The 26,404-nt window shown below is 37.0% G+C and overlaps 4 protein-coding genes, 1 long non-coding RNA gene and 2 other non-coding genes across 7 annotated transcripts; 3 read left to right on the top strand and 4 right to left on the bottom strand.

Moving 5' to 3' along the window:
- Nucleotides 1-71: 71 nt before the first annotated feature.
- Nucleotides 72-1,563, bottom strand: LOC110006907 (uncharacterized). The gene is made up of 4 exons (XM_020664933.2): nt 1,455-1,563; nt 1,253-1,338; nt 460-593; nt 72-368 (listed from the first exon to the last, which is right to left on the bottom strand). The coding sequence occupies exons 1-4, from the start codon at nt 1,504-1,506 to the stop codon at nt 320-322; spliced, it is 321 nt and encodes a 106-aa protein (XP_020520592.1). The 5' UTR covers nt 1,507-1,563; the 3' UTR covers nt 72-319.
- A 2,112-nt stretch (nt 1,564-3,675) lies between these two features.
- TRNAG-UCC (transfer RNA glycine (anticodon UCC)) lies at nt 3,676-3,747 on the bottom strand. The gene has a single exon. It is a non-coding gene; the product is annotated as a tRNA-Gly (tRNA).
- Nucleotides 3,748-3,825: 78 nt separating this feature from the next.
- On the top strand, nt 3,826-5,703 carry LOC18430029 (Mitochondrial transcription termination factor family protein). Its single transcript, XM_006840196.4, has one exon. It carries the CDS (start codon nt 4,303-4,305, stop codon nt 5,494-5,496), a length of 1,194 nt encoding a protein of 397 aa, XP_006840259.2. The 5' UTR covers nt 3,826-4,302; the 3' UTR covers nt 5,497-5,703.
- LOC148783454 (uncharacterized) lies at nt 3,826-13,393 on the top strand. The gene is made up of 5 exons (XM_088859785.1): nt 3,826-5,707; nt 6,322-6,427; nt 12,147-12,273; nt 12,360-12,435; nt 12,525-13,393. The coding sequence occupies exons 2-5, from the start codon at nt 6,396-6,398 to the stop codon at nt 12,722-12,724; spliced, it is 435 nt and encodes a 144-aa protein (XP_088715911.1). The 5' UTR covers nt 3,826-5,707; nt 6,322-6,395; the 3' UTR covers nt 12,725-13,393.
- A 2,325-nt stretch (nt 13,394-15,718) lies between these two features.
- LOC148783455 (uncharacterized) lies at nt 15,719-19,889 on the top strand. The gene is made up of 2 exons (XR_016050337.1): nt 15,719-16,826; nt 19,637-19,889. It is a non-coding gene; the product is annotated as an uncharacterized LOC148783455 (long non-coding RNA).
- A 1,854-nt stretch (nt 19,890-21,743) lies between these two features.
- Nucleotides 21,744-22,622, bottom strand: LOC18430028 (uncharacterized). Its single transcript, XM_006840195.2, has one exon. It carries the CDS (start codon nt 22,587-22,589, stop codon nt 21,945-21,947), a length of 645 nt encoding a protein of 214 aa, XP_006840258.2. The 5' UTR covers nt 22,590-22,622; the 3' UTR covers nt 21,744-21,944.
- A 518-nt stretch (nt 22,623-23,140) lies between these two features.
- LOC105420330 (pentatricopeptide repeat-containing protein At5g48910) lies at nt 23,141-25,895 on the bottom strand. Its single transcript, XR_016050338.1, has one exon. It is a non-coding gene; the product is annotated as a pentatricopeptide repeat-containing protein At5g48910 (transcript).
- Nucleotides 25,896-26,404: the final 509 nt, after the last annotated feature.

Raw genomic sequence — 26,404 nt, forward strand, 5'->3', positions numbered from 1 at the left:
CTCTTGATTTCCCAATAATGTCCCTGGATGCGTCTCACTTAAAGATCGAGAGTTCAATAAAAGGGGCAACATTTTTGAGCCATAGAAATTGTTCCCCTCAATTTGGATATCATGTCAATTAACAAAGTAGCGGAATTTTACATTTGGGAAGGAAGCCAGGGAAGAAAAAAAGAAAGAAAGACGAAAGCTCACAAAGAGAAGTCCAGAATTATTTACAGAGTTGTTTTGTTATGCCAAAAACGATGAAAAATGCGGGCATACTCTTCCTGGAGGCCATGGCTGCAAAGTGAAACTGTGTGTGCGAGATGAAACTTCCATGCTAATCTTTGGGGAGTTCATTTAGAAAAGCCCAATTGCTCTTTGTCCACCTTCATGCAATTACCCAATCACCTTTTAGTATAAAAAATTAAATAGTTCAAAGTCATGCACCGAAATACAAAAATAAGGCCCATTCCTTACCAGTCACCCGTCTCTGTCTTTTTAAGCTTCTCCGGACAATCAATGGAGTGGACTGAATAAAGTTTCTTCTCACATTGAGGTGATTTTGTAGAAGAACATTGTTTTTTTGCTTCCCTTTTCATCTGCTCACTCTCCTAACACCATAGATAATAATAATAAAAAAGAAAAGGGTAAGTTCTTAAGACGGTCGAGAAATTTATCAAAAAAAATGCACCTATTAAACATTTTACCTATTTCTCTTCATTATTATTGTTGAAAGGAAAAAAGCTTATATAGAACAGAGGCTCTAAACAATCAAATTAGAACCTACCTCAAAAACTACTTCACTAGAAGAAGAAGAAGTTGTTTTGATACCCAAATATCCACAAATTGATCATCTCTACATCAAGATGCATGGACATGTGAAACAAAAATAGACTTCAAGTTTTGAAAATAGTGCATCTTATAACGTACTTTTGGATCGTCAATTTTCAAGATTTTCAATTTTTCATAGATATGTTCTATCTACACTATTTTTTAAGCTTTAAATTTATTTTATAATTAAGGATGAAAATATATCTGAAGGCCATCACAAAAATTTCCATTATTGAAACCACATTTCAGGTGCACTTTAGTTTAGAGTCTCGGCTCCATACAAACCTCATCCTTGTTGAAAGAAAATGTGAAATAGTCAATAAGTTGGTTATTTTGACAAATTTACATTAAAAAAATCAATCTATGACTCGGTTAGCTCAATGATCAAAGAGTTACAACAACAACAACAATGAGAGGCGAACAAGGCTTTGGGACTCACTTGCTCCACCCTACTTGCAGCATTATGCAACTTCCTGTGCTTTTCTATATCCTCTTTGGTGAAGGATCTATTCCTCATAGAACGGACTACCATTGAATTTAAACCAAAGTAATTAGTAAGAAAATATTCATATAGTATATAAAAGCATACATAACCATAATAACTATTATAGTTGAAAAAGAATTGAGAAATGGTAGCTTACTGGTATCAGGATCCAATGGAGGGGAATCCCAACCTGCCATTAGAGAACCCATTTGAGACGCAGGCTTGCTTTTGAAGGAAGCTAAGAATGATGTTTTTCTGCATGGTTTTATAGAGGAGCTGAGAACAATGCGGCCGCCCACCGGATTTTGCAAACCAGGACAGGAGAATTAGTCACTGAAATGAAATTACGTGGCATTGAGATCTTGGCATTATATAAGTAATAATAATATGAGACCGACCCCGTTCTTATCCCCAACTCTCTTCTACAAATGAGTAGACTGGATCTCTTGCTATAATATTATTTTCACCCACTTACCCACATCATCGTCATTGAAATCGGGGTATCAAGTGCCACTCAAGAGATTTTACATTTCACTCACCCAATAATTTTTTGCATGATGTGCAACCTATGGTTTGATGTCTTTGAAATTTTTATCAAAAAAATAACGAGCTATTTGAAATTAAAAAAATGTAGTGAGGAATCTCAAGTACTTTACCACTGAAGTGTGATTTGATTAATTTAACTTGGGTTACTCATATAAAATTGCAATTCAAGTATTAGAAAACCTTCACATCCATCATCTTGGCTTGAACATTAAGGTTATAAAAAAAATAAGGATTAAAACATTTGAGGGATTTTCAAGTCTTATTCAAGCATGTTGCTCGAGGGTTCAATTCGGATGCTAACTGATTGGCTAACTTGGCTACTTTTTAAGCCTTGGCTTCGGTGTCCACCCTACCCTTAAACTCTTTCCCTCCCTTGACCCTTGGGGCCTTTTCCTATTTTTCCTTTTCCTTCTTTATTTTTAATTTCCATGTATCTTGTACCTTTCATTATCTTAATGAAGCTCACACTTACTCAAAAAAGTAAAAGAAAAAGGATTTCAAACTCTTAAAATAATGTCTATGACAACGAATTATCTAGACCGTCCATTTCTCCTTAAAAATAAGTGTTTATAGATCTACAAGATCTGTACCATTTTTTGAGTTTCAAAACTAATTGTCTGTGTTGGAAATTAATTTTAGAGACATTATGGAGATCTTTTTTTACTGAAAGTGCTTTCCATACGAGGATTTGAAGTGAGGCTTTATTTTGTTTTCATAAAGCCTAGGCGTTATAGAAATCTCATCTGGTTTAAGAATTACCAACTTCAAGTTGGTCAATTGGGATAAGATTGGGATGGGCGGCTTTTTAAAGCTGCAGCTAAAATCTAGGCAACAATGGATGATTATAGATTTATGTAAGGAAAAAGTTTATATAACGTGAGGCTCTAAAAAATCAAATTAAGGCACACCTAAAGAATTCATTAGAGGAGGTTGTTTTTTGATTCTGAAAAACCTTAAATTTGATAATCTCGACCTCAACATGTATAGATGTGAGGAAAGAAAAATTGTTTCATGCATCTACATTTGCAGTCCCAAGGTATAAAGCATCCATCTTAAAGATGGATGCAAATAGGTTTTTCTTAATAGAATTATTATTTATAATTTTTGAAATTTATTTATTTATTCATATTCATGATCTCCATGTTAGAAATTACATGTTCTAAAAAATTAAGTAAAAAAATCTATCTCAAAAATAGATTTTTAAGAGATAACTCATAGAAACGTGTTCGAGCCTACCTCAAAAATTTCACTAGAAGAGGCTATTTTGATGCTCAAATATCCTCAAATTGATCATCTCGACATCAAGATACATGAACATGAAAAAAAAAAAGGATTTTAAGTTTTGGAAATAGTATATTTTGTAACACATTTTTAGACCATCAATTTTAAAGATTTTCATGTATGCATAGATGACTCGATCTACACTAAGCTTTAAAATTTATAAATAAAGATAAAAAAAATAAAGATGCTTTAAAATTTATAAATAAAAAAAGAAAGATGCTTTAAAATTTATAAATAAAACTTCAAAATTTCCATCAATTTTAAAGATTGTCATGTATTCATAGATGTCTTGATCTACATTATTTTTGAAGCTTTAAAATTTATGAATAAAGATAAAAAAACAAATATGCTTCAAAATTTATAAATAAAAATAAAAATATATTTTAGACGACCAACTTTAAAGATTTTATAAATAAAGATGCTTTAAAATTTATAAATAAAGATAAAAATATAATAAAGGTTTTTAACTTTGAGGCAGCATTGAAACGACGTTTCTCAACTCAAAGAAGAGCACTTATCAAAGTGTCTTAGAACAGGAAGAACTGGCGATATGCGTCTGCCGGGAGTCGAACCCGGGTCTATTGCTTGGAAGGCAATTATCCTAACCGTTGGACTACAAACGCCGCAGCTGATCAGAGGCTGACAGCTAATTTTATTTATTCAAGTAGAGCTTTCTCTGGTGTGAAAAAGAGGGGGCGAGCATAAGACGTAGAGGTTGGGGGGGGTGGTGGATTCCTTTGCATAACATCCTGGTGTTGATCAGAAAGGAGGAGGAGCCTATCATCTCAGCAATTAGTTGCAAGAAGAGTGACTCCAGCTCGTGTTAAATTGAATTCATGCATGTGCGCTGCTCTCCTCCCATCTGATTCTCAAACCCTTTTCTTTTGAGATTATGAGGGAGATGTCCTTCCATGGAGGATCCTTAATTATTATTATTTTCATCGTTGTTATGCTAAACCTTGGTACATTCTCATTCCTGATTGATATGCATTTCACATGAAGATAACAAGGTAAGGGAGGACTCAAAATTCATCAAAAAAAAAAAAAAAAAGCTAAGGGAGGATCGCCTGTTACTACTCTTATTCTTCAGCACTGTTGTTTTTTTTTTTTTTTGAAACTGTCAGCCTTTATTCTTTTGGCATTATTTTTTTTATTGTTATTACTAAGACAAACCCAAAATGCGAGTTTACTCTAAACCGTTTAGAATGCTATTCTTTTTGTGTAGCCGTAGTAGTCGCAGTAGTTTTAGTGCCATTTTTTCCCAATCCATCACTCTTTCCCCCAAGCCCCCAATTTCTTTTCACCGAATACCACACCTCAGTCTCCACCCTTTTTCTTTTTCTTCTTTATCTTCACCTCCTTCTCCTGAATCTTGTGAAAGTTTAATCCCCCTACAGAACAACGCAGAGATGTGTATTGAAATTTTGAAGAATTATGGTTGCACTGAAATAGACGTTTCTAAGATCCTTGATCGCCATCCCTCTCTTTTAAAGGCAAAAATACCTTTTCTCGAATCCAAACTCCAAATTTTACAAAGGCTCGGTTTACCGGTATCAGACTTAGTCAAAATTTTGGCTTGCCGCGCTAAGTTCCTCGCTGTCAAGGTCAAGGAGGGGCTCGACCATAGAATACAGTATCTTGAGAACCTCTTTGGCTCCAAAGAAACCCTTCTAAGAGCCCTCCTTCAAAACCCATCTCTCTTGAATTATGATGTGGACCAAAAACTGAAACCTTGCATCGCTATGTATGAGAACATGGGAATATCAAGGCCAGACCTTGTCAGCTTGATCATCACCAGACCAATGATTATGTTACACTCGTCCCTTACCCCTGAGAAGCTTGATTATCTCAAAAAATCGGGCCTGTCCAAGGAGTCCAAAATGTACAAATATGTTTTATCATTGCTGGCTGTTTCTCGCATAGAAACTGTTCGATTGAAGATTGCCAACTTTGAGAAATTTGGGTTCTCGATGGAAGAGGTCATGGGGTTGATTGGCAAATCTCCTTATGTGTTAACCCTATCGGTTGATAAAGTCCAGAGGAACATGACATATGTTGTTGCAACCATGAAGCTCCCTGCTAAACTTATCATGGATAACCCTGTTTTAGTGCATGCCAACTTGGAGCGGGTTATAAGACCACGATTCATTCTTTTGAAGAAGATAAAGGCAATGCGGCTGATGCCTCAAATAGAAGGACCCATGATGTTGACAGCTCTTAGAATGACGGAGAAACGGTTTCTACAGGCCTTTGTAAATTGTCATGCAGAGGATGTTGCCCAAGATCTCTTAGATGCTTACAGGATGGCAAAGGGTTTGAAGAGGTTGGCGGAGGCCTCAAAATTGCCCGATCACAAGGGGTTGCTATTCTAGAGTTTTATGGAGGAGCTTCATATTGATGGTCTGATTGCACTTTACGATGTGCATGTATTCAAATGTATTGAATTAACCACTAATGTGCTTAATACTTGTCTTCTTTGCATACTGTAACACCATCCAACACTTGAACTTATGCTGGTGTAAGACAAAAAGGCGAAGAAATAATGCCCAGAGATCAGCAATGATTTTACACTTTCTAAATCATGTAAGTGGATATATGCTGTTGTAGTAATTATGTAAGTAGATATTCTTGATTGATGCAGAGAGTAGAATCTGTTATAATCTTACTTGGGAATCGACTATACCTTTGCATTATGAACCAAAGCTGGACACCATAGTTCATTCACAGAATCAGCATTCTCAAATGAATCTTTGGACCTCACATTTCTTCTTATTAATTGCCATTAGACTTAATAATTTTCCTGATTATGCAATAACAAACAATGGAAGACTAGTTTGGCAATTGGACCGGCTCCAATACTGAGTTTCTATACTGACCTTCTCTCCTTTGATATTTTAGGGTCCTTTCAATGTAGGATAGATATATCAGTGATTCAGTTTGAGCTCTGAACCAAGACTCAAATACTTTATTCTGTTTCAATTTTTTCGCAAATTTACTCGTATCATGTATTGCTTGTGGTGGAGACTTCACATGTAATGTCTGCGGAATAGATGGGCCCCAACTATTGATGTTTATGGACCATGTTGAGAAAGGCATTTGCCTTTGTGTGTATGATACGGCTTCTTCCCTTCTTATCACTGCTGGGTTTTATTTTCGAATAAAGGTGCGTTTTTAACTGCATTGGTTTTGACCTACAGTTGGCAACCAAAATGGTGCTGTAGTAGACTTGGACAGTAGGAGAAAGATCGTCAGCATTTGCACTGAAAAAGCGATGTCAAAAGCCAACAATAAACTCATGGATAGGTATAATTATGTAAATGTTTTAGTGTCATACCTTCAATTTTTGGTCTTTGGATTGTTTTGTTTGTTATGGCATCAATAGTACTGATGCTCCTTGAAAAAAATGCACGAGTTCTATAATGTTTTTGAGTATTATACTATTAATTTTGAAAATTATGCACACTTTCAAACTTAGGAAGTTTGTGCACCTTTGAATATGTTAAAAAAGTGTAATAAGAGGGTGGTGAAGGTCCCTCTCAGAGGAAACTAAAGGGGATTCTGTAGGAGTTTGATGGTAGCATGCAACAGGGCATGGGGTAGCTGCTTTTAGCTTGGGGCAGTTGTCAGATGCTCAAGTAAGTTTTTTCTCTAGGGCCTGTTTGGGTACCTGGATTTGATTTCCAGGATAAGGCTATCCAGATATTGGGCCCTTATCCCTTGTTTGGGTAACACATTCACGCGTGGATAGCTGAATCCCAGAGAGTGGCCGATCCGTGATCTTATGCAAAAAACGTGGATAATGCTATTCCACCAAAATAGGTGGAATAGGGCTATCCACGGTTTTTTGGATTGGCCAATCCCCATCGGACCCGAAATTTTACAATTCATTCAAGTTAATTTGAAATATTGAGGTCTGCGAATCACAAAGACATCTTACTTAAGTATGATATTATATATTGCATATAATATAATAAATATTTATTTATAATAAAATATATATTAATAGCATAAATATATAAATATGTAATATATATATCATAATATAATATGTAATATAATATATTTTATATTTATTTTATTAATATATATTTATCCACCCCCTAAAGTGAAAGTAGTTTTGTTAGATAATATAATATAATATTTTTATAATATAACGTATGATATTTTTATATCATGTATGATACAAATAAAATATAGATATTATATATATATATATATATATATATATATATATATATATATCTATATATATATATATATATCTATATATATATATATATATCTATATATATATATATATATTATGAGAAATGACACTATGAGACCCTCCCACACCCATGTGAGTAGGACCCGAAAGGATCACCATTAAATTTTGACACAGATCTCTAGAAAAGTTATGACATGGGTGTGAGACTTGGATGAATGGGTTTTTTAGAGATATGTGTCAAAATTTAATATAATACTATATTAATTATATAACGTATAATATTATATAAATATCATAAATTATATAATAAAATTGCATTAATAAAATGAATATAAATATATAATACATATAATAAAATATAATATAATACAAACATAATTTATACTATTATACAGTGATTAAAAAAACGTCGAGTCGAACCGGACTCACCCGGTTCGACTCGGGAATCGACAGTAGCGTCTCGAATCGCTCAAAAAATCGGGACTCGTCCGGTTCTAGAGAGAACCGAGCGAGTTTGTACAGTGACTCGCCGTTCACTGTACGGAATCGGCGAGTCCCGTGAAGAACACGGGCTGCACAGTGTTCTTCACGGGATTCTTCAAAATTTGTCATTTTTTGATCATTTTTCTTGTTTTTTTTGGCATGTGATCTAATATGTAGGCTTTAAACAGCTTTATTCAGCTTTTTCACGGATTAAATGGTTGAAAAATTTTATGTTTTTGGATCACGAAAGTTGCATTTTTAGGGTTTCCGCCTTTCTTTGTGTTTCATGCCAAATAGGGCATGAATCTGTCAAAATTTGTAGGCATTTTGATCGTAAAGTTGTTCATCAAAACCTTCTGTTACGAATTTGTGATAATCGTTGAGAAAAACAGAGTTATTTGGAGATTGAAGGCTCCGGTTCACAAAACCAAGTAAGAAGTTCGAGTTTTTTTTTTTTTTCCGCCATATGATTAATTTCACCGCATATTTTGAAGATAATGAGTTCAATTTGTAGGGTTTTTAATCTTTATTGTGTCTATTATGATTTAACATATTCAATTTTATGTAATTTGGTCAATTACAGCATGAATTTTTAGATGAACGCAGATATGTCTGAGGAAAAAAATTTCTGCTGTTTTTTTTTTTTTTTTTCCGCCTTTCGATTTTTTGTTCATGATATATTAGAAATAATGTGTTAGATTTCTAGCGTTTTTAATCGTTATAGTGTTGTTTATAATTAGATGTATTCAATTTGATCTGATTTATTCAAATTGAGCTTCATTTTTTAGATTCAATGACTGTTTGTGAAGAAAAGAACTGCGTTTTTTTTTTTTGCTCAATTTAATTGATTTGATTTGATTTATTGATGATAATGTGTTCAAAATTTAGGGTTTTGATTCCTTATATTGTTGTTTATCAGAAAATATACTCAATTGGATGTAATTTATTCACTTAGAGGTGGATTTTTTAGTTAAAATGGCTTATGTAAGATGGCTCTGTGAAGAACAAAATTTTTTTTTTTTTTTTTGTTTGTAATCCATGATCGAATTTTTTGTAATACATGATTGAATTTTTTGTAATCCATGATCATATTGTTTTTTTTTTTTTTTTGTAATCCATGATCGAATTTTTTGTTTTGTGTTTTTTTTTTGTAACCCATGATAGAATTTTTTGTAATCCATGATCGAATTTTTTGTAATCCATGATCGAAATGTTTGTTATTTTTTTTTGTAATCCATGATCAAATTTTTTGTTTTTTGTTTTTTTTGTAACCCATGATAGAGTTTTTTGTAATCCATGATCGAATTTTTTGTAATCCATGATCGAATTTTATGTATCCATGATCGAATTTTTTGTAATCCATGATCGAATTTTTTGTAATCCATGATCGAATTTTTTGTAATCCATGATTGAATTTTTTGAAAATTTGTGATTTTTTTTTTTAATCCATGATCAAATTTTTTTTTTGTAATCCATGATCGAATTTTTTGAAAATTTGTGATTTTTTTTTTTTTAATCCATGATTGAATTTTTTGAAAATTTGTGATTTTTTTTTTTTAATCCATGATCGATTTTTTTGAAAATTTGTGATTTTTTTTTTTTAATCCATGATCGAATTTTTTTTTGTAATCAATGATCAAATTTTTTGAAAATTTGTGTTTTTTTTTTTTAATCCATGATCAAATTTTTTGAAAATTCGTGTTTTTTTTTTTTTTAATCCATGATCGAATTTTATTTTGTAATCAATGATCGAATTTTTGGAAAATTTGTTAATTTTTTTTTTTAATCCATGATCAAATTTTTTTTTGTAATCCATGATCGAATTATTTGAAAATTTGCTGTACTTTTTTATTTTATTTTATTTTTATCCATGATCGAATTTTTTGAAAAATGATGATTTTCCGAAAAGATGTGAAAATCGTGATAAGGTTTTGATTATCATAATGTATTAAACCCAATTTTTAATTTTTATTGTTTGAGTTTGCTGTACTTTTTTTTTTTTTTTTCCATGATCGAATTTTTTGAAAAATGATGATTTTTCGAAAAGATGTGAAAATCGTGGCAAGGTTTTAATTATCATGAGGGCTATTAAACCATATTTAAAATTTTTATTGTTAAAGTTTTTGTTGAAAAAATTGTATGTTGATAGATTATTTATGCAGAAAGGCCAATGTTATTCTATTTTAATGCAAAACTGTATGTTTTTAATCTGTTGTTAATGCATTTTTTAGTTGGAATGACTGATGTTAGGTGGCTCTGTGAAGAATTGTTTTTATTATTAATTTTTTAATGCAAAAAATGTATGTTTCTTGATAATTGAGTTGTAGCCATGTTTGGAGCTTGCATTTTGTATTATATTATCCTGACTGTTTGTAATTGATATGTACGAAAATATTATTGTCAATAGAGGTATTTTGCAATAACAAATAACAACAAATATGACTACATGAACTACCCCAACATATTATCACTACACATGGTGATTATTTTTCTTGTTGAACTGTTAGGTTAATTTTTAACTTTTTACATCTTAAAACAGTTGAATCATGTCAACATCTGCATAAGACCCTGCATGGCAACATGGGGTCAGACTTGATCCCAACAAAAAAGACAAAATTATTTGTAATTACTGTCAAAGAGTGATAAGTAATGGGGTACATAGGTTTAAGCAACACTTGACAGGGGTTAAGGGAGATGTTTCTGCATGCACTAGTGTCCCTAGTAATGTAAAAAAACAGATGGCGACAATTCTTAATGCTAACAAAGGTAAAAAAATTGCCAAACATAGGATGAATGAGGAGATAGCTAGTTTATATACGCCATCAAGCAGGAATACAGGAGAGCAATATAATAATGACCTAGAAGAGCAATATAATAATGACCTGGACATGGCCACAAGATTGAGTTTACATGAACAATATCAGAGGGAACGTGGGTTTACAATGGCCGGTGGGTCTAGCTCAGACATGCATGGTGGGCCTAGCTCAGAGATGCATGGTGGGCCCAGCTCCAGCATGTATGGCGGGCCCAGCTCAAATATGTATGGAGGGGTTGGTGGCAATATGTATCAAGGAGAATCAGATGTTGAAGAAATTGTTTCTAAGTTACCTAGGAGTGCCAGTATTGCAGGTCATGATCATAAAGACCCATTTCTCTCAAAGCCTAAGTCACAACAGATGACCCTAAAAGCCATGGTTAAAGGTACAAGAAACATGTTGGGGAGATATGTTGGTAAATGGTTCTACGATAAAGGGATTCCCTTTGATGCAGCCAATAGCCATATTTTCCACCTATGGTCAGTGCAATCCAGAGAGTCGGGCCTGGTGTAAAACCCCCGACGACATATGAGCTCAGTGGGCCAATATTAGATGAAGAGGTGGAGGAAGTTACAAAGTGGATTAAAGAATATAAATAGAATTGGCCAAGGATAGGCATTACTCTCATGAGTGATGGTTGGTTGAATAAAGTTAGCAAAAAGGAGTTTTTAAACTTCTTGGCCTATTCTCCAAAAGGTACAGCTTTTTTGTCTAGCAAAGAAGTATCAGGGACGAAGAAGGATGCAAACTTCTACGTACGACTATATGATCAGATAGTGGAGGAGGTGGGTGTAGTCCAGTTTATTACGGACAATGCGTGTGCATATGTTTCTGCGGGCAGCAAGTTGATGGATAAGAGGAAGCATCTAGTATGGACCCCGTGTGCTGCACACAGCATCGATCTTATGTTAGAGGAGATCGGTGAGATCAAAATTGTGAAGGAGACTCTAGAGGAAGCAAGGTTGGTGTCGAGATTTATATACAACCACTATAAAATTTTATTTCTGTTTAGAGAAAACTCTAAGAAAAAAGAGATAATCAGGCCTGCCATAACTCGCTTTGCGATCGATTACTTAGTTGTGGACTCCTTTCGAGAATCTGAGGTGCATTAAAGAGCTTGTTTACCTGTGAAGAGTGGTTAAATGACCGCCTCACGAAGTCCAGTACCGGTATAAAAGTGGACAACATAGTCTCAAATAGGCGGTTCTGGTCTCGATGTTCCAGTGTTGTCGAGGCCACTGCCCCTTTGGTCACGGTGTTAAGAATGGTGGATGCTGACAAGAAAGCTACCATGGGTATCTTTTATGAAGGTATTGAGAGGGCAAAATCAGCTATTGGGGAGAAATGTAGTTTTGCTAGCAAAGTCATCGAGATTATAAAAAAGAGGTGGAACACTAAATTTGGACGTCCAATTCATTATGCTGGTAAATATATATTTATATCATTACAATGTTTCATTTTAAATCATTTTTTTATGAAATTGTAAATGACATTTTTCTATCTATATATTTTGTAGGTTACTACTTCAACCCAAAATTTTCTATTTGACACCTGAACATCTCCACAAGATTATGGAAGGGGTCAGATACATTATTGCAAGGTTGGAGAGAAGCCATCGAAACCAAGTAGCAGTAATACAAGAGGTATTATTTAATGTTTGGGTAAGAACTTCATTGAGTTGTTATATTTGTGAGGAATAATGCACTAAAACGTTATATATTTGGTTTAGCTTGCTATGTATGGGGATGCTATAGGATCCTTCGGAACTAGACTTGCCAGGAATTCTCGAACTATGATGGATCCAGGTTATCCCCTCGCTAATATTTTGTTCATTCATATATTTAATCTTATGAATTGTTCTTGCCCTTACAATGTTTTTTGCATTTTAATCCAGCTGAATGGTGGGAGATATATGGTACTGACGTACCTTACCTAAAGAGGATAGCAATCAAGGTGCTCACCCAGACATATTCTGCTACTGGCTGTGAGCGCAACTGGAGTACATTCCAGTGGTTGCACACTACTAGGAGGAATCGACTCGCTTCGAAGAAGTTTCATAAACTAGTCTACGTTCATTACAACTTAAACCTCTAAGAGTGACAAATAAGAAGGAAGCTTGAAGACTATGGGCCAATATACTTAGACACAATATTTGTCACAGACACAGCAGACCAATGGGTAGTAGAAGAGGAGGAGCCAGTGTTGCACAAGAGAGCGTTCCTTGAAGCTATCAGTGAGGAAGATCTTGAAGAAGGTGATGAGCAGCATGAAAGAGGAAGCAGCCATCCAACGTATCCACAATTCGTCGGAGATGACAGTGATATTGCACTTAATGAGGGAGAGTGGGAAGGGGGTCTAAGAGAAAATGAGAGAGACGATTCTGAGGCCGCCCTATCCCAGCCATATTATTCACATATCGAGTCCCAACAGCAACAGTGTAGGGATGAGTATGACAGTGTAGGTGAGCATGAACGATGGACAAGCTTCGGGGATTTTGGATTGGGAACACAACAAAACACTAATACTCAGGGATTTAGGTATAGTCAGACGCCTGCTAATATTGATGATTCGTTTTTAGATCGAATCAATGAATTGTCAAACGAATTTAATCAATGGCACCAGCGTGACCAAGAAGAACAACAACGTCGTCTGTCATTTTATTTTTAGATCGTATGTTACTAATTGTATGCTTTATTGTAGTCCATGTATGTTGATATACTTATTCCATGATAATTCTATGTTTATCCTTTTGTGTGATGTAAATTAAATGCTGAATAGTAGTTCATGCAGGGAAAGAACATATCAATATTCGCATATTCATGCAAAAACATGAAAATTCTTAATGGAGTACCCTCATTTCTTATTGAATTCCTATAAAACAATATTTATAATGAATTTTAATAATTTTTTCGGATTTTTTTGAAGCTTTATTCTGACCGATTCACCCGATTTTCTATCCGGATCGCCGATTCGCTGATCCGGATCGGTTTTTGAGGTGTTCGATCCGGGTCACCGATTCGCTTTTTAAACCATTGCTATTATATATTTATGTTATGGTATATTATATACATCATATTTTTTTATATTTATATAGTTATATAATATATATAATGTATATAATATATTTATGTATTATACTTATATATTTCTTCTATGTATATATATATATATATATATATATATATATATATAGAATCTATGTATAACGTTAATTATATAATTTATATAAATATCATATATTATTTATAATAAATATATATTACATATAATAAAATATAATACAATACAAATTATATTATATATAATATATACTAGTATATATTTATATTATATTATGTTATTAGAGATATTTTATTTATGTATTATACTATAATATTATATATTTCCTCTTATGTTATATACTAGGGAAGAGTTTCTATGCTTCCGCTACAACATAAAACATATATACTTCCCCCTTCATCTAGCCGTCCAATTTAGATCAAGTGAGCCACTAACTATTTAATCTAGATCAGATGCCTTAGAGTATTTTATTTTTAATTTTTTTCTACTAACTATATGTACCATCACCTCAATGGGGCCCGCCTAATTAAAATATTAAAAAAATATTTTTGATAAAATACAATGACCAAAATACCCTGAAACTTTTAGGGGCATTTTAGTCATTTCATTTATTGAGAATATTTTTTTTATATTTTTTATAGGTGCGGGTTCAAGAGAGGATTGGACACCTAAATTTTGGTGTCAAAATGTATTATAAAAAAATAAAAATAAAATAGTATAGAGGGTGACATTGTGATTGGGACCATCTAAGCCATCCATTTAGAATGGATTGTTGGATAGGGGAAAGTCTAGAAGTTTTATGCTATAGGGGAAGCATAGAAAGCTTTCCCTATATACTATAATAAAATAATATATTGTTTATAACATATTAATTATGATTGCAATATAATTTATATATTAAGTATATAATTTATATGTAGATAAAATATTATAATAATAATATATGGAAAATTGTTTCATGCGAGCTGGACTGCATTTCTACATATGTGGTCCAGAAGTGTAAAGCATCCATCTTTAAGATGGATGCAAGTAGGAGGTCTATCTAAAAACAATGGAAACTAACAGTCCAAATGTTTTCTTAATAAAATTATTATTTGTAGTTTTTAAAATTTATTTATTTATCATATTCATGATCTCCATGTTAGAGATTATATGTCCTTAAAAATTAATTAAAAAATCCATCTCAAAAATAGATTTTTAAGAGGCGCCGCATTTCTACATGTGCGGGCTTGGCCCGCATGCTAACTACGTCCATAATATATTATGTTGTAAACATAATTAGAAAATTTGGCCTGAAAAATTTTCAAAACGTCTAGGCGCAATTTGGGCGGGTGCATAAGGTGTTTTGCTTCTGGGCGCCGCCCTATGACAATTTTCGGGCAGTGGAAAAAAACCCTCATGTGAGGGTAAAATACATAATTTTTCGGTTTTAGGGGTATTCTAAACCCCCAATATACAATCCGTGGCCTTTAGGGGAGAAAAAACCTTCAAAAACTACTATTTTGTGATTTATCGAAAGATCGATAAATTTTATATTTTTCTGATTTCCTCCCAAAACGAAGACAAAAGTTCGTGGGTGGATTTGGAGCTTCTAATAGTTGATTTGAGAACTTTTGGCGACCCAATAGACGAAGTTTACACCGACACCGATTTGATTTTGATATTTTTTAAGTATTATCATATTGAAAGAGGGTTTTGATTTTATTTTGCTACAACACATGATGCTATGAATCATGTGTTTTTTCTTTTACTTTTTTTTTTTCTTTCTTTTACGATTTATGTACATGTTTGTAGTTAAAAGATTGATTTATTGATTTTTTACTCACTTGGATGATGAAATTGAGCATATATCATATTCTTTTATTGATTTTTTTCGTCTATTTCAGGATCACGAGGAGTTTGGGGCTTTAAAATTGCCTTAAAAACTCCCTAAAGCTATAAACCAGCCCTAAGAATTCCCCTATTTTTTGTTTTTGGGGTGGGTGGGGGGGGAGGGGGGGGGGGGGGGTTTAATATTGTTGAGGGCTCCCTGTCCTTGGGCGCCGGCCTGACTGCCTAGGTGGCTAGGCACCCAAACCGCCTAGGCGCCCAGGCACCCAAACCGCCTAGGCCGCCCGGATCTGTTTTTTTGAACCTTGATTGTAAATAGTAAACAGTGGGTTCGCATGTGAAAACAAATGCATGGGGAATGTTTCCCCTCGTCAATAGGTGTGGTTTTATTTTACAATGAATTAAACCATTTCATGGTAAAAGCTTTTACCATAGTATTTTATTTGCATATGCATTTGCACCGACCAAACCCCTATGAAACGTGATTTACATATGTAAATATTTCCTGGGGAATATTTTATGCACGAACCAAAGTACCCTAATAGAATCTTTGGAATATAGGATATCTATACATAAGGATACAATGGAAAGGAATAAGAAAAAATAAGGATTTCATCTTAGTTAAGAAATAATATTGAAGTTTAGAATCAGCGGGAGAAGTTAATTAGTATAAACTAAATGTAGGGTAATAATATAAAAACGGCAACTGAATATCTAGGGATTCACATCTTCTAGGCAATCCAAACAGTAGACAGGTATATTTCATGTTTCTTATCAGCTGCTATCCAAACAACAGACACCCCTCTCCCAGGGACAGATCAATTCCAGGATAACCCAATTCCAGGAGAAGCATATTCCCAGGACAGGCTTCTCCAGGTACCCAAATGGGCCTTAAGGTTTCTATGTTAATCAAATTCAAAAGCTTTGAGAAGCCCTCCCTATGGTGGTTTACAAGTCTACAAGTGTGATGCAGCTCAGGAGTTGTTAAGAGTCATGTGTCCTTATGCTTGTATAATTTCCTCTTGAGGGGCTCTACATCGTTTGTACATTGTATTCTTTACTTTTGGTCTTGGCTCCTAACTTTTAATGAGACCCTCCTTAGAACCCAGCTCAAATGCGATTACTATAACACTTTCAGGAAAGAAGAGATTTTCTTGAATCAGCAATCTAGAGTCAAATGGCTGAAAAGTGGGATCTGAACACAATTTTCTTCCACAGAATAGACAACTGCAGTAGAAGGAACAATACCATCACCCAAATTCGAGACCAGGGGGTTGCTCTCCATCAGCCTTCACAAATGGAAATGGTAATTATCGACTACTTCTAAAACCTTTTTCAAGAACTGGTTTGATCCACCCCCAAGATGTCGGACCTCACCTTCCTCTCCATTCCCCCAAATCAAGTCCAATGGCCTGAACGTCCTTTCGCCGAGGATGAAATTCTGACTTCCATAGATGACCTGGATCAAGACCGGGCCCTGGGACCTGACTGCTTCCCTGTTGCCCTTTTTAAATGATTTTGGGAGCCTCTCCGGGCTGATATCATATTCTTCTTTGCTGAATTCCATAGAGGGGTCATCCATAAGGGAATGAATGCCACGTTCATTGCTCTTATCCCCAAGGTTGAGGGTGCCAAGGAACTCAAAGACTTCAGACACATTAGTTTGATCAACAACTCTTCTAAGCTCCTGGCCAAGGTCCTCGCATCCAGACTAAAGGCAGTTCTTAATTGAGTCATCTCCCCCATCAAAGTGCCTTTTTTCAGGGACCGCCAGATCTTGGACGGGGCCTTGGTGGCCCACGAGTGTATCCATTCCAGATCCACTTCTAAAATTCTGGGTCTGGTCATCAAATTGGACCAAGAAAAGGCCTACGACCATGTCGGCCGGGCCGTGCTCGAGGAAACTCTACTCAAATGGGCTTCGACATCCGCTGGAGAAAATGGATTAGAGGGTGCATTCGCCAACCTTTCTTTTCCATCCTCATCAATGGCTCACCTCAAGGATTCTTTTCCTCATCTAGGGGTCTAAGACAGGGAGACCCTCTCCCCCCCCTTCATTTTCGCCGTTTTTTGTTGAGGTGTTCTGCATATCCCTTACTAGTATGTATCAACACGGTTTAATAGAGGGATTCAAGATTGGTCGAAATGATCCCATTATCTCCCACCTACGATACGCCGATGACACGATACTTTTTTGTGATGCATCGGTGCAACAGGTGGAGACTTTGGTTTTCTTCCTTAAATGTTTCCACTTAGCCACTGGATTTAAAGTTAATATGCTCAAGTCTAAGATGATAGGCATCACTCTACACCCCCAAACTAACCAGGCCTTTGTAGATCGGTGGGGGTGTGGGACTGATGCCCTTGCCTCCACTTACCTAGGACTGCCATTGTGTCATGGCAAACCTAAGAAAGTTAGTGGAGCTGCATCATCGTCAAATTTGACCTGTAAATTTGCCACTTGGGAGGGGAGTTACCTTTCCTCTGCGGACCAGAGTTACCCTTATTGAGGCTATTCTCTCAAATGCCCCCATGTTCCACATGTCTCTCTTTTACATACCTGTCTTAGTGGCACAATGCCTTGAACTATTTATGTGCAATTTCTTTGGTCGGATGACAGGGAGTCCAAGAAATATCACATGCATGCCCAAAGCCCTAGGCAGTTTGGGGATTTGCAGCCCTCATAAGAACAACTTGGCGTTATTGGGCAAATGGTGGGTGGAGGCTAGCGACCCAGGATGGTCTTTTGTGGCATCAGGTGCTATGCCACAAATACCACCTCAAGTCCTCCCCCTTGCCTCTCCCCGATAGGGCCTACCACTCTTCCTCTGGGGTCTGGAAATCAATACTCTGCTGCCTCCACCAGTTGAAAGCCCACATCCGCTTCCTCCCCAGGGCTGGGAATAAAGTTCGGTTCTGGACTGATCTTTGGATTGGCCACCACCCTCCGATGCTTGATTTCCCCTACCTCTATCGCTTAGCTAGAAACCCTTGTGCCTTGGTTTCAGATCTCCTAGTGCATGAAGGGAATTCTGAGCCCTGGAATCCCAATTTTTGTAGAGAACTCCGCGATGATGAGATTCCCACTTTCTTGGAACTCTCCTGTATTCTCAATTCAGCTCTCCTTTATTCTCAATTCATTCTTTTTTCCTCCTCTGGGTGAAGACAAAATCATTCGGTACCCTCTCCCCGCTGGGGTTTTTACGGTTTCCTCCTACCATAAGCCTATTGCCTCTCCGGCAGAAACTCCTCATCAATACATTATTACCAAAGCTTGGATTCCTTTCATCCCCCTGAAAGTTCAGGTCTTCAATTGGGTCGCCCTGTTGGAGAGAGCCTTAACAGTCAATCAACTCCAAAGAGAAGGCCTGCAAATTCCCAATTGTTGTGCCATGTGGTTGGAGGAGGAAACAAATTTGCATCTTTTCATTCACTGCAATTTGGCAAGCCAATTGTGGGAAGACCTGCTTCAGTTATTCGGTTGGTCATGGGTGACACCTGAATATGTCCCCTAGCTTTTCCACCAGATGCACTTCCTACCATGGCCCAAAGCCGGCACCATGCTTTGAAAGGCCTCAGTGGCTGCAACTTCATGTACCATATGGAGAGAACGCAACCACATAATATTCTGGGGACATATATCTCATCAGCAGGCCTTAAAGGAAACCATCAAGTCTACAATGATCTTCTGAGCCACCAACCACAACCACTTCAAGCTCCTCCCCTCATCCGACTTCCATCTCAATTGGCGAGCCATCCTTCACCACAAGCCCAGACTGGTCCCCCACTCATCCCTTTGGAGACCACCAGATATCAGCCATACCAAACTTGACTTCGATGAGTGCTCTCTCGTCAACCTTGGCCCTGGGCATTGGGGGCATCTTCAGGAATCATGAAGGAGTTTCCCTTTTCTCCTTGCCCTTTCCATTGGCCGAGCCGACTCCACAACACCGGAAGCCTGTGCACTCTTGGAAGGCATTAAAAACTTCAATCCCACTTGGAGCACAGTTTTGGTTGTTCAGGGTGACTCTAGAAACATCATCTCTTGGGCCTCACGAGAGGCCACCCCCCTTGGTGACTCACTTCAGTCATTTATGAGATTTTTGACATTTGCAGGCATACACAGGTCTTACGGAAACATACTTGGCAAGAGACCAACCAAGTGTTGACGCACTGGCTAAGGAGGGTGCTTTTCAAGCGTTGATCTAGAGCACTTGCTGCTGTATTTCACACAATATCCATGTTTTGTAATCTCATACTTGTATATTATTTTGTTTGTAATCTCATGCTTGTATAGTATTTTGTTTGTAATCTCATGCATGTATAGTATTTCATTTGTAATCTCATGCTTGTATAGTACTTTTTTATTATGCCACCATCTCGGAGGTTGTATAGCTCCCAAGCTGTGGGCAGAAATTTTTTGTAATATGTATACCTCCTTTTACTTAATACAAAGTTCACAGTTTAAAAACAAAAAACTTATGTTTTGGACATCTATATTGCATGTAGTGTACATGACGGTTCTTCCCTCATTAATTAGTAACATCATATGTTGAATCCTTGACTTGGTCTTAGAATTCTTGGAATAAGATTTTCACTTTTGCAATGATCATCAAGTCATATCTGAAGCTTCAGTAATTTAGATTAAAACTTATACTTGTTCAAGCAGCATATTTTTAGAAAACACATGGGAACACACACACTGTGCATCTCTCAATACAAACAAATCACATCAAGGCTACACTTACCTAATACACTTCTGTCAAAGTGAACTCTTAGATACTCACAACTGCAGATGCCTCCAATGCAATCTAATTTTGGGTTTGCGACGCTATCTTTAAATTATAAAAACCCTAGTTCCCAACCAGATCTCATGCCTTCTTGAGACCTTGGAACTCCTTCCTGACTTGGGCCCCAAGAGCTGCTGACATCCCTTGAGTTTGTGCATAAATTTGAAAGTCGGTAAAATCTTCCATTTGAAAGAACTTAGGAGTGGCAAGACAAGAAGGGATAGAATTCAAAATGAATACATTCAAAGTAACTTGGGTGTGGCACCAATAGGTGATAAGATGAGAGAAAGTAGACTTAGGTGGGCTGGCTATGTGCAGCACAGACCTAGTACAACACTTGTTACGAGGTGCGAGTTAGTTCAAGTGGACGGCTCAAAAAAAGCAAGGTGGTAGGTCCAAAAGAACATGGTTGGAAGTAGTGAGAAAATATATGGACGGACCAGGATTCATGTAGCTGACCCTAAATAGTTGGGAAAAGGCTTTGAGGATGATGATGATAGTGAAATGTTACATTGCTCATTGGATAGGTTGCAGTTAAATTGCCACTAAGCTGTAGTTTGCCTTAATGTTGAAAATATTCTACTTATGCTGAAATCAATATGCGTTTTGGTTTGATTATTTCCATATGTTTTCTTTAAAGGGTTGTGGGAATAAATAGGGTTTTTGGTTCCCTAGCCGTCTGTAGCTTTGAAAATGTATGCTTCATGTAAATATCAGTCCCCTTAGTTTTATTCATGAGCTTAGAAAAGATATCTGTGCATGGTGAAGTTCTCATTGTGATGTGTGAGGTGAACATGGTGTAGTCCTGAGGCTAATGCTCTCTTTTATCATGGGAAAATGTATGCGTCATGCAAACATCACGCCCTGTAGGTTTATTTGTGAGCTTAGCAAGAAACAATATTTATGCATACTGAATTTGTCATCGTCATGTGTGAGATAAACCAGATGGAAAACTAAAGTAAGTTGGATGTCCTACTTAATAAGACTCCTCAAGTTTACGATCTAGAAAAAGAAAAGGACTCTTCAAATGGTTTTAAATATGTTGTGAATTTGCCCAACTTGCTGTCTTGGAGTAACTGCATTATGACTATGTCAAAGGCTAATGGTGATGCGGACTATTAGGAATCATGCTTGGGCTTGAGTTGTTAGCAGTTGATTTTAGCAATACTACATCTCAAGTTCGATTCCTATTGTTGAACTACCGAAAAAGAAATTACAATGCTTAATATTGACTGATCACTACGGCATTTGGTTGATCTGAAATTTGTGGAACTTGGTTGAAATATCTGATGGTGTTTTAAATTAAATGAAAAAAAAATCATGATCCAAAGTTAGCAGGGGACATTTGGTTGGTTGGTGGGGTTTCCAGCAGGAATCAACTAGATTTCAATGAAACATCTAGCAACAGTGGGGAGTTAATAGTGCTGTGGATCTCAAGTAATTGATTTTCATTCGTCTCCACCATAACTATGTTCATCGTACATGCTAAGACATGCATACCACGGTGACCCTAACATTATTTGCCATTTTAACTATCTCAGTCAAAACAAGAAGTACAGATTACAGACGAATCCCAAAAGAAATCTTTTCATCCCGCACATAAAAGGAACCCCTCCGATGACTGATGTGTTTGCTCATGGGGGAGAAACACCATTACCAGGTATACCAGGTCCAACCCCACCATAGTCAGGGCCACTTCCACCATAACCACGGCCATCTCCACCGTAACCTGGCTCTCCTCCACCATAGCCTGGCCCACTTCCACCATTATCACCCCCATAACCACCATAACCTGGCTCACGACCATAACCTGGCCCACCTCCACCATTACCAGGTCCATAACCACCATAACGACCCCCATAGCTATCACGAGGCCCATGCCATCCCCCATCATATCCACCGTCCCGTCTGCCTCCTTGCCAACCTCTTCCATTTCCATACCTCCCTCCGCCATAGCCGTTTCCCCAACCAGGGCCATTTCCACCAAGCCCACCTAGACTAGAACCAGTTCCACCAAGCCCATGTCCACCAATCCCACCTAGGCCAGGCCCATGTTCACCAATCCCACCTAGACCAGACCCAGTCCCTCCAAGGCCACCAAAACTAGGACCAGTTCCTCCAAGCCCGCCTAGACCAGGCCCACTTGCACGGAGCCCGCCTATAGTTTCGGTGTGGTGGGTTATTTGTGCCTTGGATGCTTCCTTACTGTCTTGGGCTCCCACTAGAGGGCCCATCATCACCAGGGCCATGGTCAGAGCCATTTTGCTCATCAACATCATCTCTCTCTCTCTCTCTCTCTCTCTCTCTCTCTCTCTCGGTGTTGGGCATTATATAACACGAGGCTTTACTCTCCTTGAAGGTGGATAATTGCTTAAGGCTGCCACCCTCTTTAATCTTGTAACCAAACACTGCCTCCTTTTGAATATGAGTAGTACGTTTTACTTGTGCTATTATTTTCAACTTGGTATTAAAAATGTTTCAGTCTTATGCCTTAGATATGTTGATGGCCTGAGATATGTTAAGGCTTCTGCTACACACTCCTCCCTTGCAGAGGATTAACTGCGTTCCCATAACAGCCTTTATGGCTTCCCATCCTAACCATTTAATTTCCTCCTCTCTTGCAGAGGATTAAATAACAGCTTTTATGACTTCCCATCTAAAATCATTTCATTTCATGTCAACTTTTCATTTGAGACACTGATATGCATAATGCGAATTCCACGTTTTTTATTCCGCATTTGGTTTAAAGATGTAGTTATTGCAGTAACACATCGTTAATATCACATGGAGAGAGAGAGAGAGATTATTTGTTTGGAAACAGAAATCCTTGTTTGGAAACAGAAATCCTGTCTCATTAACCATATTATAACAGCCTTGAGACAAATGACCAATTGACCCTGTGCTTTCACAGCGGTGTCATAAATTGCTCAAAAACGAAAATAAAAAGCAACTGAGATGCCCGACCAATATTGCTACTTGTTCTTCACAACATGATCAAGCATTAACAATTTTTTTGTTGAGGGCAGTAATACAAATAAAGTGGCAGGCCTTACCAACTCAAAAGAATACAAGAATCCCCTACTGACCTCCGTCTTCATCAACCTCTAATCTAGGATATTTTCCTAATCTGCCTAAACTTCACCAGTAATCCATGCAAGAGCACATACCATCCTTGAAATGGTGGAACCTCCTTTGGTCCCTTACCACTATTTTGCGCCTATAAATCTTGGAAATGATTTTGGCAACCGAGTGACAATCATCACAAATGCGAAGGTTTTTAATCACGTGGAATGGGTTCTTTGAGCTTCCTTTAATCAGCCCAAATGCAATGGCCAATTTTTCACTGTGATGCCACACTGATATTCTCTTCTCTTCCTCACTCGCATCCATCAATATTTGTGATGTGTTTGGCACATAGCCTGTTGTTCTTAGTGACAGTCTCATCTCATCTAGCTTATTATATATGGCTTCTGAATCAGGGTGGGATCGATCCCCTGCAAAAAACTCGTGAATAATTCCATCCATTTCTACCCAACTACAACCAGGGACCTTATGCACCTTCATATCTTTCATTGTTCTTCTAGTCTTGCTAGCCTCATCCCATAGACCAGAAGCTGCATAAATATTTGATAAAAGTATATAAGGTCCACTATCTTCAGAATCAAATTCAGGAGCCTCTCGTGCCACCTGCTGAGCCAATTCTACATTATCATGAATCCTACAAGCACTGAGAAAAGTTTTCCATATAACAGCATTGGGTTTTATGTGCATACTCTCTATGAGTTCCTTTGCCTGATTTAAGTGACCAGAGCGACCAAGAAGATCAACCATGCAACCATAATGCTTTGCATTAGGTGTAATGTTGTAAGCATCATTCATCAGAGCAAAGTACATTTGACCCTCATCCACCAACCCTCCATGGCTACACGCACTGAGAACACCAACAAAGGTAATCTCGTTTGGCTTAACATTCGAGCCATGCATCCTTGAGAAAAACCAGAGTGCCGCCTTGCTGAGGCCATGCCTTGCGAAGCCGGAAATTAGAGCATTCCATGCTGACAACTCCTTACATGGAAGTCTCTCAAAGACTCTTAGGGCTTCTTCAATGTCCCCACACTTAGCATACATGTCTACTAGAGCTGAGCCTAGAACCCCATCAATGGCCATCTTCTTCTTTTCAATATATGCATGGATCCACCTCCCCTGACTAGTTGCCCCAAAATGTGCAATAGCCGGAAGAACACTTATAAGGGTGATTTCATTGGGTTCCAATTTCTCCACCTGCATTGCGTGAAAGGCTTCCAATGCCTCTTTGAAGAGGCAATTTTGTGAGTACCCAGAGATAACAGCAGTCCAAGAGAACACATCTCTGTGAGGAATTTGATTGAGCAGCTCTTGAGATTCAACCATCCTACCGTTCTTGGCATAACCAGCAATCATACTGTTCCAAGCAAATGCACTCCTCTCAGTGTCCGGCATTTCATCAAAAAGGAGCTTCGCAGTTTCCATGTCACCATTATTTGCATGTCCATTGATCATCAAACTCCAAGAGACCGCATTTTTGTTGACCATGTCATCAAACAAGTGCTGTGCAACATCTAACCTGCCAATTTTGATGTACCCATTGATCATGTCATTCCAACAAACAGTATCAATGGCGCCAATGCACTGACCAGAGACCTTCCAGGCATCTTCAAGAGCACCGAACTTCGCATAAAAGCGAATAAGCCGCTTCTGCACAAAAACATGAGAACAAAATCCTCTTTTCAAAGCTTGACAATGGATCTGCTTTCCCTCCTCAATGGCGGATGAGTTGTCACTATCACAGCAAGCCTTGAGCAAAGCGGGAAAAGTAAAATTATCAGGAAGAAAAGAATTGTTGACACATAACATGTGGTGAAACAAGAGAATGGCTTCTCGTGGGGCGGTGCTGTTAGCATAGCCTACGATGAGGGTGCTCCATGAGAGTTGTTTTGGAGGATGATAACCATGGAATTGTTTGAGGGAATAGGCGTGTAACTCTCTCGTGGACTGGCATATAGATATGGGTGATGAGTTGTGGCATTGCGGTGGCAGTTTGGTGCCCATGCATGCATGGAGTCGTAATGGTGCAGTGTCCAACATGAGGAGGTGGCAGTGGATTTGATTCCTAAGCAAATGTCTGCATAAAATACAATATTAACCTCGAAGCACCCATCCCGAGCAATTTCTACATCATGCCCTAAGAAACCAACCTAATCGTAACGATAGTAGTGTCCATTAACTGGTGAGTATTTGTGTTTGAGGGACCGTTTTGCTCAGTCGAACCTTTTTTGCACACTGTTTTTAATAGTAAAGGTTCCTTCCATTCCTAATGCAACTTGAAAGGAACAATTACTACTTTCACTACGTTGAGTTGTTGAGGAGCATATCAATTTCCCACTCGATAACATAGACTTGACATGTCTTTATTTCTCTCCACCACTAACAATAACTTTGACTACAAAGGATCGTCTTTATTTCTCTCTACCACTAACAATAACTTTGACTATACACTTACAATGGATCGTATACTATGAGACTATTTTATCTTAGTTACAAGGAGTTTGCAATTAAATTGGATGGCTTGGGCCCATTGTTCGTAAAATTGCCCTATCTAACTGCTGATCGCCCGATTAGATTAGAACCGGCCAGGCCGGTTCCAATTTTGGGCGATTAGGGTGATTAACCGGTATTTTTTAAAATAAAAATAAAAATATAAATATAAATTATAAAAATAATGAATTTGATTTTTAATGCATTTTTAAATATTCTTTACATTATGGTAAAGATTAAAAATTGTTTTGGTCATTAATACTCACTTTTATATTTTCCATCTTTTTAGAAAATTCTAAAAATAACCATTGGAAAATATAAAATGGGTTAAAATATATATTTTTCATTAATTTTCAACTTCATTTGAATGTGTTTTGTTTTAATCATTCTTTATATATTTTTCATATTTTAGTAGATTTTTTTTGCATCTTTTTATATTTTTTTTAACATTTTTTTGACCGCCTGGGATTTGCCCCATTAGAGCGGTTGAATCGGTCGGCTTACTGGTTAAGCCGGTTAA

This window comes from Amborella trichopoda, chromosome 2 (genome assembly GCF_054954075.1).
Source record: "Amborella trichopoda isolate Santa Cruz 75 chromosome 2, AtrichopodaSantaCruz75HAP2 v2.0, whole genome shotgun sequence".
NCBI classification, from domain to species: Eukaryota; Viridiplantae; Streptophyta; class Magnoliopsida; order Amborellales; family Amborellaceae; genus Amborella; species Amborella trichopoda.